The 16,957-nt window shown below is 33.7% G+C and overlaps 1 protein-coding gene across 1 annotated transcript; it reads right to left on the bottom strand.

The window, feature by feature from the left end:
• Positions 1-910: 910 nt before the first annotated feature.
• Positions 911-8,647, bottom strand: LOC111715750 (lamin-L(I)). The gene is made up of 5 exons (XM_023491122.1): positions 8,269-8,647; positions 6,368-7,708; positions 4,623-4,823; positions 3,111-3,276; positions 911-1,578 (listed from the first exon to the last, which is right to left on the bottom strand). Exons 1-5 carry the CDS (start codon positions 8,611-8,613, stop codon positions 1,463-1,465), a joined length of 2,169 nt encoding a protein of 722 aa, XP_023346890.1. The 5' UTR covers positions 8,614-8,647; the 3' UTR covers positions 911-1,462.
• Between the last annotated feature and the right edge of the window lie 8,310 nt (positions 8,648-16,957).

Raw genomic sequence — 16,957 nt, 5'->3', positions numbered from 1 at the left:
TTCTTCCATATACTATTAAATATTAAAAACTTCTTGCATTTTATTTCGTCAAAGAAATCTTTTAATCTAATATATTTTACTTTGAAATCAATTTTACTTCGACTTCCAAAATTCCATGTCATATTTTTTCCGTCTGTTTAAGATCAAAGAATTTCGCAAATTATAGAATAAAACATTTAAAACTATTTACCAACTGTCATGTTTCGTGGGACACCCTATACTTTTTCTACAAATGAATTATGTATGAAACTGCGCTTTTATTTTGTTACACCCTTTACAACTGTTAATCTCAACAAAACGTTCTCCAGAGTCAAACTATGGTTATGCTGTACCAAAACAGTGTAGTTAAATCGATATGACATATAGTTGTACCTGTGGTTTACATGCAAAGATGACAATGCCCGATTCACAATGACTCCCTTTAAAGCTTTGTCTGATCAAGTATGAATTTGATATCAATGTTTTTGTTTCATTAAACTGTTTATTTTCATTTACGGTTTCTCTGCGGAAGTGAATTGTGCATTTCTTGCATATAAGAAGCAATGGAGAAATTCACAGAAATTAACACTTTTCAATCTTCCACAAGGGTTTGTAAATCGGGCATTGCTATCTTTGCATGAAGGGCCATTTAGAATCACGCTTACAGTCCCTTTAAAGCTGGTTTTAAACATAAAAAATTTAAGAATATTTATTAAAAATGTAAATTACACAAAGTGTTACATATTTCTCTTGATATAACAAATGATATTTGTATCATGGTAATTATTTTATTTCATTTTGAGGATAATTGGTCAGGCAAGATATACTGTCGCATCAAAACAGGGAATACTTATTTTACTTATTATTATTAACTATTATTTCACAATCTATGATTTTTCTGGATATTTTCAATTTCATATATACTTTGTCACATAGAAAATTACATATTATTTTATTGAATTTATACATTCTAAAAACACATACAGGGATATACAGAAAACACAGGAGTTAAATAAATATTTAAGATGCAGAGTTGTCAAAATAACATACAACTTGAACTAACGAATTATAACGTCGTTCTTCTAGTGTAGACTTTAAAAGTAGCTATACATGACCATCCAACCGTAGAGTGACATAGCAATTCACAACGGTACCCTTTAGCCCGTTATCGTAGGTTTAATGTCTTAAAGATATAACAAATTATCATTTTAGATTGCAATAAAAAAGGTATCTCAATCACTTTGAAGAGTACCGAGTTATCTGACATATACCACTTAATAAATGATGGTTGCTTGAAATTACGTCTACAGTCTCTTTAATAATCAACCTGTACAATTTGCTTAAAGGGCTGTCACTTGTTTCTTATGATTTCTGAAGAACTCTACATCAATGTTCACTTTAAGTTATAATTACAAATATAAATAAAAGCACTTTAATAATACTTTACAAGTATTTTTGTCACAAATTTCTCCATTTTGTACGCTTAGAGTTGAGTTTGAGAGACGGTGATCTTCCTCTGGAAGTTGGACTCGGAGTTGGTCGTGATGACGCGCTGAACCTCGGATAGGTCGTCGTCGACCTCATCGTCGAAAGAGTCGTCTAGAATGTATAATATTGTTAAGTAATATAAAACCACACAAGGGGTGATCATGAAAACGTAAAATTACAGTAGTAACTTTTAAAATGTTAACTTACACAAGTGGAACCTTCCAAATATACAATTACATAAGAGTCATCTTTTGTACTGTACAGTTATACAAGTGGAACCTTCCAAAATATAAAATTACATAACAGGCATCTTTTGTACTGTACAGTTATACAAGTGGAACCTTCCAAAATATAAAATTACATAAGAGGCATCTTCTGTACTGTACAGTTATACAAGTGGAACCTTCCAAAATATAAAATTACATAAGAGGCATCTTTTGTACTCTACAGTTATACAAGTGGAACCTTCCAAAATATAAAATTACACAAGTCGAAACATCTTTTGTACTGTACAGTTATACAAGTGGAACCTTCCAAAATATAAAATTACACATGTGGCAACTTATAAAATGTACAGTGGAAGCTTTTAAAAAGAACAATTACACAAGTGGAATTTTTCAAAGTAATTACACGAGCGGCAACTTTTAAATTGTACAATTACATAAGTGACAACTAATGTAAAATTACACCAATGGCAAATTTTAAAAAGTATAATTACACAAGTGGCAAAATTTTAAAAGTACTTATTGCAACTTCCAAAAATACACAAGTGAAAACTTCTCATTATAAAACTAATTCCCCTTGCTCTTTGAAATACCATAAATCCAGAACCTATCAAACCTAGATTTTCACCATAATCGTAAATTCTAGAACATTGAGAAATATCATCCTGTTTCTGGTATTAAATTCATTGAATCTAACCCGGCCCTGATACTGTGAAACCTAACCGCAACATTGATTTCAAGTATTATGAAACACACATTTGTTAATTTCATTCTTTCATTTACAGAACTGTAATTGTAACTTTCAAGTTTAAAAACCTTTATATGATCAATAAGATGGAATAGCATCGTCGATTTTCTAGTTTTTAGTTCTAACGGTTTCCTCCGTGGTGTTCAGCTTTATTTGAAAATACACATAATATCCAAATTTTCGAAACTAGAAACATTGTATTCTACTACTGAGTGATGTTCATGAGAGCCATGGTGTTAAATACTGTTTGTCAAATAATAATTTTATTACACATAGTGCTTTTTTTTATAAAACTTTTGATTAAACCTTCCACACTTCAAAACTGTTTACGGTTTTATTAAACTTTGAAATTATTTTATACTAAAAAACTGCAAAAAGGACCAAAAAACGATCGTTTTAACACGATAATTTTTGGTTCGTTTTTGCATATATATTTTGAATTTTCTCTCGGTTTAATGTACGGGGAAAATGGGGGAAATCCGCGAAATTCACTGTAAAACTGGTTTGTCATTATTTGGATAGATTATTGAAAATTCCGACTTTCTGGAGCATATTCGAACGGAAAGATTGGCTAAGTTTTCATCCTAATCTCAAAAGGGTATTATGTGTATTTTTTAATAGACGAACAACCCCGTTTCTCAAAAACTTATGAATAATGTATATTTAAATACCTCCAATATGAATCCCGAGCCTGTCTTCCTCGGACTCTAGGAGGCGACGGAACACGGCAATCTCCATGTCCAGGGCAACCTTGGTATCCATGAGGGTCTGGTACTCGTTCAACTGGTTGCTCAGCTCATCCAGTAGACGTTTGATCTCGTCATCCTTGGCAGCCAACTGGAAAAATATAAAATTGAATTGAAAAAAAACATTTATAAAAATTTATGATGGATATCATGGATACTATTATCCAGTGGTTCGAAGCATTACAAAATCTTCAGGTTCTTATTATATTCAGGGCTACCCACAAAGGATGAGACTTCAGAGACCATTGTACGAAATTCGTTTAGTCCGTTTTCTTGCACTTAGGGTTCCTTGTAGACCAAGACTGACTTATTTCTGTGCTTAATTATTTAGTAAACCATCAAAATACTCAACTGAATGAAACTAATTAAAAGTCAAGCTTTAAATCGTCATAATTTTAGAGTTTTGGGTCTTCTTTACAGTCTCATCCTTTGTGGGTAGCCCTGTATAATCATATAATATCTTGTTTTTTTTTCTGTTCACTATTATGCAGTAACAATGCGAATTAACAGTATGTTTTCGTGATGTATTCAGAATTTAAAAATTCCACTATAGAATTGTACGTAATTCCACTTTATGCCTTTACTTTTGTCAAAAGTGATAACTTAAGACTTTTAGTGTAAAATAAATATGAAGAATTCGTCAACAACTTTTCAAGAATTTATCGTCACCCCAAGGCTACCCATGAGTGTCCACAAAAAATTCAGCCAATTCGGTTCAGCCGTCTGGCCGGCCAGAGGAAACATATATATGAATGTCTTGTTTTCTTATATAGATTACAGTTCCTGAGCTGGGAACTTCAGAATGGATAACCTTTAATCCCAACTACTTAATCCGAATATCCTCTGTGGAAACTTTTAATTTTAATCATTAATCCACTCTTTTTCTCTCTCGTTGAATATCCATACATTGTTTTCTCCCATGAGAGTGCAGGAATATAGATCGTAAATTTTATTGACCAATGACAGCCTTAAAAATAAATTCTATCCCATGAGAGAAATCCGCAATTTCTAACAAATAAAGAATATGTTGTCGGCCATTTTGAAAATTAATCAGTGAAGAAAAATATTTAATAATACGTTTGAGATTCTTTTTTAGCCAATTTTAACTAATGTATTAATAAGGAAATGGGTGAAAAATTAAGTGAAGGCCCTTCCAGTACGTCAAGATAACTAACAAATCTGGCGTTCCTAGAATCAAATTTGTTGATCTAAATATTTAATCTCGAGACTAACATAATTTCAAGATTATGTTAGTCTCGAGATTAGCAAAAAGAAAGGATTAAGCATTAATACCAATATCCACCATTCTAAAGTTCCCAGCTCAGATACTATATTGAAATATATGTGAGATATATCACCATTTAAGTGAACAATTTTGTATTAGCCCCCATAACCCCCCCCCCCTGTGTGCGCCTCAGCAGTGACCACGGAATGTACCTGAGATCTTTGTGCTGAGTTCTGATCCTCCAGAGTTTGTGCCAGATCTGAGATCTTCTGATTGAGCTTGAGGTTGGATGACTCCAGCTCCGAGACCTTATGAACCAGGTTCTCTATCCTAGACTTGGACTCGGAGAGAGCCTGGGCTCCTGAGGAGGCGCGTCCTCTCTCCGAGGCCAGATGAGTCTGAAGATCATTTACCTGAAAAAAAATATATATATTTTTCTTGTGAAAGAAAATTATCAAAAAATTGTTTGTTAGATAATAGTAAAAGATTTTTATATAATTAGCGGGGTTTTAACTAACTAGGCTTTTAGGGCGCTTCGCGCCCATCTTCTATTTAAATTGTGAACATGTTCTTTTTGTTTACATTTTAAAACAAAGAAGAAAAAAATTTGCGGATTTTTAAAAAAATCGCGGATTTTCAAGAATTTAATTTTTTTTACAAAATTAAAGACCTTTAAAACACATTTCTTATTAATTTTTATCATTCATAAACCTTCCCTGTGGTCACATGATGTCCCACAAAAAATTTGGGCCCGATCGGTTCAGCTGTTTTGACGTTTATTGGATACAAACAAACAAACAGACAGACAAACCAAATTTATAAATAGATGTATCTTTCCGACGGATATTTCAAACTATAAATTCTATTAGATACATAATCTAAGTTTGAAATATCAAAGGTTTCCACCATCAGGTTGCAAAGCTATAGGAACTAAAACATTTGAGCTTGTGGAAAATTATCAAAAAAATCTTATTGATTTTTTAGAAAAAAAAATAAAAGATTTTTTTAAAACGAACTTTTTCTTATTAATCGTTGTTTTAATTTACTGCAGTTTCTATTTAACTGATAAAAAATTGTTGATTTATAATTAAGCACTTTAATCCTTTTTTATTTTAGAATAATTTCTTGTTAATCAGAATCAAACATCAAATAATAATAATAAAAATGATAATTAAAATAATAAGATATTAATTTGCAGATTTAACGTATTTACTGTCCAAGTATTCCTTTTGCAGTGATCGTACGCACAAAATTGGGTAAGTATTCTGTTTATTACATTTTTGCGTACTACGCTAGCAAATAAGGAGTGGCGAGGGAGGCCATGTTCTGGTTTAAACTAGATATTAGAGTAAAGATAATAATAAAATGTTCCACTATGATTTACAAAGAACCCTGAACGGTCGCTCCATTGAACAGATTTAACTTAAAACTAAATTATTTAAAGTTCAATGAATTACTAAAGTTGAACATGAAAATAAAAATAAATCCTTTTAAACTTAATCGAAATAATTCTCAAATAAATTCTCTAATTTAAGAGTGGAGTTAGAAATAACTGCAACAGCTTACATAGACAGCGAAGAAGAGCAAGAAAATGGTTGAAAAAAATTAAGTCTTTGCCACAAAACTAAAATTTTATAATTCCTGAATCTTTGCAACCTGATGGTGCATTGCGTAAATCTTTCGTATGTCAAACTTTGGATATTTAATATAACAGAATGCTTATTTTTAAATATTTAAGGGTTACACAATTCATTTGCAATGGTTTTGGGGTTTAAAAATCAGAGTTTGTGGCAAAGACTCAATTGCTTTGTTTCATTTATGAAAAAACATCGTTTCTCAGCCAAAGCTTTAAATGGAACTAGGTTAAAGATTATAATGGCAATCATTAATAAAAAGGAAATCAATAATTCAAATAAAGTTTGAACCAAAGATTGGTGAATTAAATAAATATAATTACCCTTGTTTCGTAAAGTTTGGCAAAATCTTCTCTGTTCTGAGACATCTGCTTGTCATAAACCTCCCTCAGTTCTCCCAGAGCTTTCTGGAGACGATCCTCATACTCTTCCTGCAGCTTCCCGTCCATCTCTGTGATCTCAATCTCCTTCCTTGTCTTAACCTCTTCCAGCTGCTGCTCCAGAAGCTGGATCTTGAACTTGAGCTCCTCGTCCAATCTCTGGCACTGGTTCTCCAGCTCGGCCTTCTTGAGAACCTCGTCGTCAAGCTGCTTCTTGGCCTCGTTCAGTTTATCCTTTTGTCTCTGTAGCTCAGGGAGAACCTCGTCCAGCCTGTCCTGGGTCTTCTTCCTCTGGTTATCCAGGTCTCCGAGTCTGCTGGTGAGCTGACGAATCTCATCCTGAAGTCCGGAGATAACCTCGCCGGTGTTCTTCAGATCATTGTCCTTTCGCTGAAGAGTATCCTTAAGATCTTCGTTTTCACTGAGAAGTCCCTCAGAGGCAACCTTTAGTTGATTATACTGGCGGGATAGTCCGTCAAGAGCATCTTTAAGAGAATCAATCTCATGATCATAAATTTGTTTGACATTGGTCACTTCCTTGCTCTGATACTCTTCAATGTGTTTAATCTGTTTGTTTAGTTTTGCATTGTCCCTCTGGAGTTGTCTAACCTTATCTATGTATCCTGCTAACCTATTGTTCAGGTTCTGCAGGGTTTGCTTCTCCTCCTTCCTAGATAATCTACTGCTCTCTGGCATCTCCGGGTAGGGGTAGTTATCCAGACCCAGATCTGCTAGACTGATTGTCGACTTGTACCTGCTCGACTTGGTGGAGAAGGCTCCCGGAGATTTCCGTCCCGACTCCACGGTTGTGATATTTTCTGTAGATTTTGTAATTTCCTCCTTAGTGTAGCGAGGGGTTGGAGCTAGATAGTTTGCGTTCTGTTTCATCAGAATATCTGGATCATGTTTATTAATCAGATCTCTCACAGTTTGTTTGACAGGACTCTCATGGATCTGTTGTTGTTGAAGAAGCTGTTGCTGTTGAAGCTGTTGTTGCTGAGCCAACAGCTCAGCTTGTTGTTGTTGCTGCTGTTGTGCTCTAAGCTGCTGTTGATGCATCATTATCTGTTGCTCATATTGACGCTGAGCTTCAGCTTCCTGAGCAGCTTGTATCTCCTGCTGCTGCCTGCGTCTGTACTCCTCCTGCTCCTGGAGAAACTTTTGCTGTTGAGGACTGTTATGTATCATTGCAGGAGTGTTCTCCGGAGTATGTCGTCCGTACTGAGTATTGAAACTTCGAACCGAACCCGTCCTGGATCCAGGTTGTCCAATGCTGGCTCGCATCTTGAAAAATAATAAACTAATGAATGAATTATATTAAATGATTCACTGAACTCGAATCTTGTTTTATCTCAGAAATATAATATTGGCTTATCAGCGTTCACTGTTTAAAATATTACATACATTTTTGGCTTGTTAGATTACTATGTGAGAGATAAGGCGTGTAGGTGTCACAATATTATTTGTTTTTATCATTTCATTGAAAACATATATATACTTATGAATAAAGTAGTTTAGATTTAATTGAATATGATAAATCATAAAATAGCTAGGACAGCAAATTGTGTATTTATTACTCAGGTTTCTACAGTATTTGATAATTTAAAATAATGAATTAGAATAGACGCAGGACTGACATAACTGAAGGAAACGTGATTAGTTCTGAATTTACGGCGTATTTTTCAGATTTTTTTTCTTTCATCGTTCTAATTTATCTTTTTAATTAATTATTTATTCCTAGCATGTTAACCCCCTCCCCTCCGGGACAGAAAAAAATGTAAGCCCCTCCCCGTGGATAAATTCCTGAATACGCCCCTAACTATTTAAGTTAGTTAAAATCTAACCCAAGTAGAATCCATCTCCGTGGAGGCCAGGCTGAGATTATCATCATGAACCACATCAGGGACCTCCTCCTGACGGAGCAGCATCAACTTGATAGACTTTCCTGCCTCCTTGATGATCCCGACGGCATCGTCGACATTCCTTGGATTCTTGTTGTTGATGGAGATAATCTTATCGCCTTCTCTAACTCCGTACCTGGCCGCCTGGCCTCCAGGTACTACTCGAGCTACGAAGATCCCTGTATCCTTCTCCTCGTATTTATCAAGTCCTCGATAGATCAAGGAGAGACCGAACCCCTTGGAACTCCGCTCAACCTGAATAACACGAGGCCGCATAGCCGGCGCCATTGCTTTATTCTGAAATATCAAAAAAAAATAATCTAAAAATTCTGACTTAATCAAGACGACCTAATATATCTTTATTCGTATATAAAGTGGTAATTTCTGTCTGTTTGTTCGGATTTCCGAGCATTATTCATGAACCCCTTGACCGAGTTGCCTTAAATTTTGATTGGTGACTTGGGTAGAACTACACGAATGTTCTACCTCTTGTTAAAAAATACTAAGTTGAGTGGGTTTACTTTTACAAGGAAAACTCCAGGTAAAGCTGGGTTTTCAAGGTGGTAGTGTGATATGAAGATCTCATATGACCTTTAAAAATGTAACAGTTTCCTGTAAATTATAAAATTGAATGCATTGGTAAACCGATTAAGCATACAATGCAAATATTTGAATGAACACTAAAGTCTAAATTTTGAAACAATTGTAAACCAATTAGAATTTTCCACCTCAATTGAGTTATTGAGGTGGAAAATTCATGTCCATTATTGACCAAGAAACATAATTTTTTAAGATCATTAGAGAATCTTACCAAGTTAAAAGGGACAAAATTTTCACTGACTCCCAATTTATAAAGTATAAAGTACGATTTATAACGGTACCTGGTAAACCTTTATCTGATTACAGATGAAAGAGATATTATTGTTTTTCTAACTTAAAATGTAATTACTTTTATTGTGTTGTAAATGTTAAAGTAAACGAAGTATTTATGCAGCAGAGACAATGGAGGAAATTGTCAAAATTTTACACTTTTCCAGATAATCTATATCTTCATCATTGTTACTCAGGTTTAAGGGGTACGGTTGGGAATTGGACATGGATCTCAATATAGGGTCAAATGAAATTAAGTCACCATCTGTTTGTTTGTTTATCCGATCTTAACTCAAAAACCCTTGGACCGATTTGCCTCATATATTGATTGGGGAACTCGGGAGAGCCACGGGAATGTTCTTGGCTTGGTTTTGAGATTATAAGTTGAGTGGGTCGACTTTTATCGGGAAAAATAGCTAAACTCGTAATTTACGACCAAGTGCGGGTAAATGGCTGGAGTAACTAACCTGGACAACGCTCCCAAGCTAGAGTTAAATATGTGTATCACCTGTTTTATATAAAAAATGGGAAGCTATAGTTAAATATGTGTATCACCTGTTTTATATAAAAAATGGGAAGCTATAGTTAAATATTTGTATCTCCTGTTTTATATAAAAAATGGGAAGCTATAGTTAAATATTTGTATCTCCTGTTTTATATGAAAAATGGGAAGCTATAGTTAAATATTTGTATCTCCTGTTTTATATAAAAAATGGGAAGCTATAGTTAAATATTTGTATCTCCTGGTTTATATAAAAAATGGGAAGCTATGCTATAGTTAAATATTTGTATCTCCTGTTTTATATGAAAAATGGGAAGCTATAGTTAAATATTTGTATCTCCGGTTTTATATGAAAATGGGAAGCTAAAGTCAAATATTTGTATCTCCTGTTTTATATAAAAATGGGAAGCTATAGTTAAATATTTGTATCTCCTGTTTTATATAAAAATGGGAAGCTATAGTCAAATATTTGTATCTCCTCCATTGACGCGGTCTAATTTGATGTGGGACACCCTGTAAATCCATTGACGCGGTCTAATTTGATGTGGGACACCCTGTAAATCCATTGACGCGGTCTAATTTGATGTGGGACACCCTGTACTTAACTAAACAAGTTCCTCAATCAAAATTAGATGCAAATCTGTCAAAGGGTTTATAAGTTTTGATCGGACATACAACAAACAGACAAACAGAGATTACTACTTTATTAAAGCGAATTTGTATCTAATATGGTTTTATACCTCGTGATGTAGAAGTAGAATGGTTTAAAGGTATTGTAAGCGTAATTTCAAGTAACTTTCCTTGCAAAGGCAAAGATGTCAATTTACAACGGTATCCTTAAAGCTTTGCACTGATCCAGATCAAATATGAATTATATATTAATGTTTTTAATATTCAATACAGGTTATTTTCAATCGTTCTTTTACTTTAAAAAACTGATTTGCTCATTTCTACATGAAAACATATATAAATTATCAGAATCAAATTTAAACCTTAAAGAAACGACAATATCTTCCACATTATTGATGAAATAAAGGTTTCAAGGATACCGTTGTGAATAGGGCATTGCCATGGAGGTTCACTTCAAATAATGCTTACAGTAAAAAAAGTTGAGGGAAAAAGTTGCGAGAGAGGAGGGGAGAGGCAGAAGATGGGTTGGAAGAGGAGAGGGGGTTGAGAATGGAGAGGAGGATAAGGACGAAAATGGAATAGGAGAAAATTGAAGAAGAAGAAAGAGGATGAGAATATGGGAACAATGAGGAAGTAAAAAGATGTATAAAAAGAAGGAAGAGAGGAAGGGAGGAAAGAAGGAGAAAGAAGGAAAAGAAAGTAGAGAGTGGATAAAGAGGAGGAAGGGAAAGAAGGGAGAAAAAGAAAGAAAAGAGAGGAAAAAAAGAGGAGGAAGGGAAAGAAGGGAGGAGGAGAGGCAGAAAAGGTTGAGCAAGAAAGAAGAGGGAGGAAATTCTGTGGCAGTACTTTCTTCGGAATGTAAAGCATGAACAACAAAGGGGTGAAGGATCCCTTCGACGGGAGGTGGAGGGAAGAAAAGGAGAAGGAAGAGAGCAGGGGAAGGAAGAGAAATGGAGGAAGGGAAGTAAGATAAAGATAAGGAAGTAGGGGAGGGAAGAGAAATGGAAGAAGGGAAGCAAGATAAAGATAAGGAAGTAGAGGAGTTAAGAGAAATGGAGGAAGGGAAGTAAGATAAAGAAAGGAAGTAGGGGAGGGAAGAGGGGAGATAACATAATAAAGGGCGGGGTTACGTGAGAACCTAGAGAATGGAGGAGGGGGGGGGGGGTTCTCAGTCCAGGACATGGTTTATTGATTTCAAATGTTCTATGTCTAATTAATGTGTCCAAGAAATTAATAATAAATAAAATTGGTTTCCCTAAATAACAAATTGTAATGCTAGCTTTAAGGAAAGATAAAAAGCTTATTTACAAAATTGTTCCTTCAAACTTTAAATTGGTGCTTTTGTCAGTTCTTTTCATTTTTTTGATATTTGGTTTAGTTCACCTTAAATATACAGGGTGAGTCACTTTAGTCAAATTTTCAAACCTTACAGGGTGTCCATTGGGTTAAAATAAAAGTATTCTACTACCCCCCCCCACACCTTTATACGTAAACTATTCCAAAATTATATACATGACTTGTACATGAATTGTACATGAATTGTACATGAATTGTATAAAAATTGTATACATGAATTGTACATGAATTGTATCCCCACCTGCCTCCTATCTCTGCCTGTAACAGATACCTAGATACCTATACCGTAAAACCTGACGTAAAACAAAGACATATCTATATACAAATTTGTTTTATAATTGTGTTTTATATTTGTGTCTGTGTCTGTGAGGAAGGGGGTCTAGGTGTGTCGATTTTGCAATTGTATGATATGCAAAATAGTGTTTTTATAAAAATGCATAGGTCCCTATTCAAATTTGTATAAATATTAAAAGTTGTAATCTCGATAACAGCAATGAATTCATAAAATTTGTTGGGATTATTAAATAGAATGAATTTCTTAATCTTTAAAACATTCTTTTTTTAAATGACGAAACAGTTTCGATTCTTTATATAATTTGAAATTAATTGGGAAACCAAAACAAAACGTGTTTTTCAGTATTTGGGTAATTTTGAGCAAAAAGTGATTGTGTTTATCAAATCAAAGATTCAAAAATATGTACACAACAGAATCTCAGATGTTGTTATTATTAATGGTAATATTATAAAGAATTTGAACATTTATCCAAATTTTGATTAATTATCATAAATTGATAAACACCCTGTATTTGTATATTTTTGAACCCGTTATGTGTTATTCGAAGCGTGTTAAATAATTACTCAAATCTGGGAATGTTTCATGATTAAATCATTCTTGTAGAATATGGATATTTTAATTTCAATGTACAATTATGTTGTACTGTGGTCCCCATACAACTATGGAAAACAACGACTACTTTTACACTAAAAAATTAATTTCTAAATCAAATAAACATGAGGCACAGAAAAAGTTGATTTTTAAGCTAATTGTTAAGCTATTTTCTTTATATGAAATTAAATTCACTGTAAGATTGCTGTAATGTTGTTTCCTATTCCACAGTATTATGTTGATCACTGTATACTCCTGAATGGTTTTGATATCTAATAACTAAAGGGTTTAAACTAATAATTCACTGAGGGGAGAAAAAAAACAAGAAAAACAATATTTTGAATGATTAAACTTGAATCTTCAGCATGGTTTGGACTTAACTGAAGAGAAACTCAGCCCAACTCCCTTCCCCTTAACTCTAGGTTATGCCTGTCCCCCCCTCCAACCCTCCTATGAACGGAAAGCCTGCAGGTTTGGCCTGAACTGCCTAAACTGCCTGAACTGCCTGCATTCCACAGGTGAGTGCAGTTCTTATATAAGACATCAAACCGTCACTGGAGCGAACCCAAACCATCCTAAACCATACTCAACCTTCTAAACCCAAGCATCCTAATACTAGAAGCTTGGTTTAACCTGAAACCGGTCTATACTAGTACCACGTAATAATATTTCTCCGGTATAGACACAAAACACAAAGTGTGCAGAACCGTATCTTATATTGTTTAAAATACGTCCCACTCCCTTCCCTCCTTTTAACAAATATTTATGGCAATAAAGACTCAAATCAAGCCTTATATCTAATTTCAAAACCAACCAACTTTTCCCACTCTTGAAAGTTTCAAAGATATATAAGATTAGAAAATTAGAGTTTGTGGCGAGTAACCAGTTTTCCTTTGAATATTAATCGTGAGTAATAAAATGGTACACAGCTAGGGAATGTCCCCACAGGCCCTTCTTTGAAAATTCCGATGACCTTTACTAAGGAACGCCCCCCCCCCCCTTAAAAATTCCAATGACTGACTACGCGTACAAACAACATAACAGCTCTACTCTATGCCAATTTCTACTTATTTCTCTTCATTCTTTGGTAAACATAATTCAAACAAGAATTTCATATTGCGCAAACCATTGTCTTTAACCGTCGTCAAACATGTCAAGGATTTCGCAGAAATAGTTAATATTTCTGAAAGAATATATGTGGATATAAAAATAGTAATAATGATGATGATGATGATGATAATGATAATAATAATAATAATAATAATACTAATAATAATACTAATAATAATAATAATAATAATAATAATAATAATAATAATTAATAACGATAATTTAGTAGATTATCATGAACCGGTTAGTAGATTTTAGGATTAAAAACGTTACAACTTGCCTTTGGGACATTTAGTTATGTTATCTAAAGTTTAGACCAAGTTATGTTATCTAAAGCTTAGACCAAGTTATGTTATCTAAAGTTTAGACCAAGTTATGTTATCTAAAGTTTAGACCAAGTTATGTTATCTAAAGTTTAGACCAAGTTATGTTATCTAAAGTTTAGACCAAGCGGCCATTCAACTTTTCTCTTCTACTTATACCATACTTTCTCACCTTAAGCTCAATTTTGTAGACATTTGTATGACATTGCGACCTCGTAGATCCTTTAGTTTTCATTAGAGTAAGAACAGCTTGTTTAGTTACAATCAAGAATTTTGAAAATTTCTTAGCAATATCTGTTAAAGAAAAGGAGAACATCTGTTTGTGTTGAAAAAAATTAGTTGAATTTGGTCTATCTGTATATGAAGTTGTAATCTCTGTTTGGGTGTTTGTTTGTTTGTATATGTCCGATCATAACTCAGGTACACTATGGCCGATTTGCCTCACAATTTGATGGGGGAACCCGGGAGAACCTCGGGAATGTTCTCAGTTTTTGAGAATCTAAATTGATTGGGTCTACTTTTATAGAGAAAAATAGCTAAAATTGTAATTTAAGACCAAGCGCGGGTAAACGGCAGGAGTAGCTATGAGTACCCTGGGCAACGCTGGGTTCTCAAGCTAATATGTTTCTAATACTGAACTGTAGAGTGTAGAGTGTGGACGGTATATGAATTGTAGTATTGTGTAATACAATAGTATTTGTATATATATATATACTTATCAATATGGAGGGAATACTTAAAGATAAAGATTACGGGTTGTGTAATAATCAAAGATGAATTTGTAAAACATTAAAAATGTTCTAGTTTATGTACATTGTACAATTTGTATACATATACATATATTTGTATTTATAAATATATACTTTGCTTGTTTTTCTGTTTGTCCAATATACGCCAAAACTACTGAACCGATCTGGCCTCCATTTTTATATGGGATATTACACGACACCAAGGAAGGTTTACATGGCTAGTTTTAAGTCTAAATTCAAGATTATAAAATTGTCGAAAATTCCTTTGTATAAACCTGAAAAGTCATTGTTATCAAGTCAAAATAAACGAAAAAGAAAAGCTTGCCCAGGTATAATCAAATAAAATAGTAAGATTATCACTAGAAGGAGTGGCGCACAGCGCCCTGCATATCTAGTTCATGACTACTCCTAGATATTTAGTGAAAGCCTAATATTGGACTAATCAGCAAACATATTTAAGCTGGCTGCAGGCTCTGTGCTCCAGTATATACCTGGATAAATTATAAATTCTATTGTCTAGGTTGGGTTTATTGTTTCACTACTCCGGGTCTACTATAGAACTGTACTGTATGGTTGGGTTTATTGTTTCACTACTCCAGGTCTACTATGAACTGTAGTGTTAGGTCGGGTTTAATGTTTAACTACTGCAGCCTGCAGGTCTACTATGAACTGTAGTGTATGGTTGGGTTTAATGTTTAACTACTCCAGATCTACTATGAACTGTAGTATATGGTTGGGTTTAATGTTTAACTACTCCAGATCTACTATGAACTGCAGTGTATGTTTGGGTTTAATGTTTAACTACTCCGGGTCTACTATGAACTGAAGTGTATAGTTGGGTTTAATGTTTAACTACTCCGGGTCTACTATGATCTGAAGTGTATGGTTGGGTTTAATGTTTAACTACTCCAGGTCTACTATGAACTGTAGTTTATATGGTTGGGTTTAATGCTTAACTACTCCGGGTCTACTATGAACTGTAGTGTATGGTTGGGTTTAATGTTTAACTACTCCGGGTCTACTATGAACTGTAGTGTATGGTTGGGTTTAATTGGTCTACTATGAACTGTAGTGTATGTTTAATGTTTAACTACTTAAGGTCTACTATAAACTGTAGTAAATGGTTGGGTTTTAATGTTAAACTGCTCCAGTTCTACTATGAACTGTAGTGTATGGTTTGTATATCCTGTGCGTAAAGGAAAGGTGTGCGTCCCAGCGTATCCGTTATTCAACCCTAAACCACTCCCTCCAAATCCACCAACAAATAAACAAAATATACTGAGAAAAGGACAGCTTGAATATCCGCTCAACGCTTTAAAGGGACTGTACGCGTAATTTCAATTGACCCTTCATGGAAATGCCAGATTCACAAAAGTACCTTTGAAACCTTTTTCTGATCAATAATGTAGAATATATCGTAGTTAAAATGTTCAATTCTGCTATATGTTTTCCTGCAGTAGAAATGCGCAAGTCACTTTTGAAAATATCAGTTTTCAAAATTATAAACATTGTTACCTAATTCAAAGAATGACTTTGCAGAATTTTAAGAAATTGAAAGAAATGAGACCCAGATAATTTCTGTAATAAACATTTTTCATTTCCCAAGGTGAATCACAACCATGACTCATGCACCTCAGGCTTCATCACTTCACGAAATGTTAAAAATTTAAGATTTATTTAATAAAGCCAATTCTTATGAAAATTCTTATGAAAATGCAGTTTTTACTACTTTTTAATAACTCTCAATTATATAAATCAATCTTTGGGTAAAATGTGTAATGCTCTTATACTATTTTATCTAACAGAATTCATAGTTTGAAATATCAAAGATCTATGACATCGGGTTGCAAAGATATAGTGATTACAAAATCCTAGCAATTGTGACAGTAACTCAGTTCCTTTGTTATATTTTTGTGAAAAAAGGTTAATTTGATCTTTATAATAATATATTTTGCTCAAAAAGGGTTGAATAAAAAATTGCTGACTTTAAAGCCGTTGTAAGTTTTAAAAAAATGTTTAAATTTTTTTTAGCCTTTCTTAATTATTTTTGGTACAAGAGTCATCTTAAAATAAATTGCTTTCACACAAAATTGGAAGAATAGATAACTTTAAAAGATTCCGCTAAAATAAAACCCTGTCAGATAATTTACAATTTTTCTGTCCAGTAATTTAACGGTTTAGATTAACTTGATACTTTGGCAAGGAC

This window comes from Eurytemora carolleeae, unplaced genomic scaffold (assembly GCF_000591075.1).
Source record: "Eurytemora carolleeae unplaced genomic scaffold, Eaff_2.0 scaffold1861, whole genome shotgun sequence".
Lineage (NCBI taxonomy): Eukaryota > Metazoa > Arthropoda > Copepoda > Calanoida > Temoridae > Eurytemora > Eurytemora carolleeae.
The sequence above is the reverse complement of the archived record's forward strand: the minus strand, read 5'-3'. Positions and strand labels throughout refer to the sequence as shown.

Excerpts from the sequence above, each read along its gene's own strand:
- LOC111715750 (XM_023491122.1), bottom strand. The coding sequence starts at position 8,613 with ATGGCGCCGGCTATGCGGCCTCGTGTTATTCAGGTTGAGCGGAGTTCC. Across the intron at positions 7,709-8,268 it reads CGGAGATGGATTCTACTTGG|ATGCGAGCCAGCATTGGACA; the intron begins GTTAGATTTTAA and ends TTATTTTTCAAG. Across the intron at positions 1,579-3,110 it reads GCTCGGGATTCATATTGGAG|ACGACTCTTTCGACGATGAG; the intron begins GTATTTAAATAT and ends TATACATTCTAG.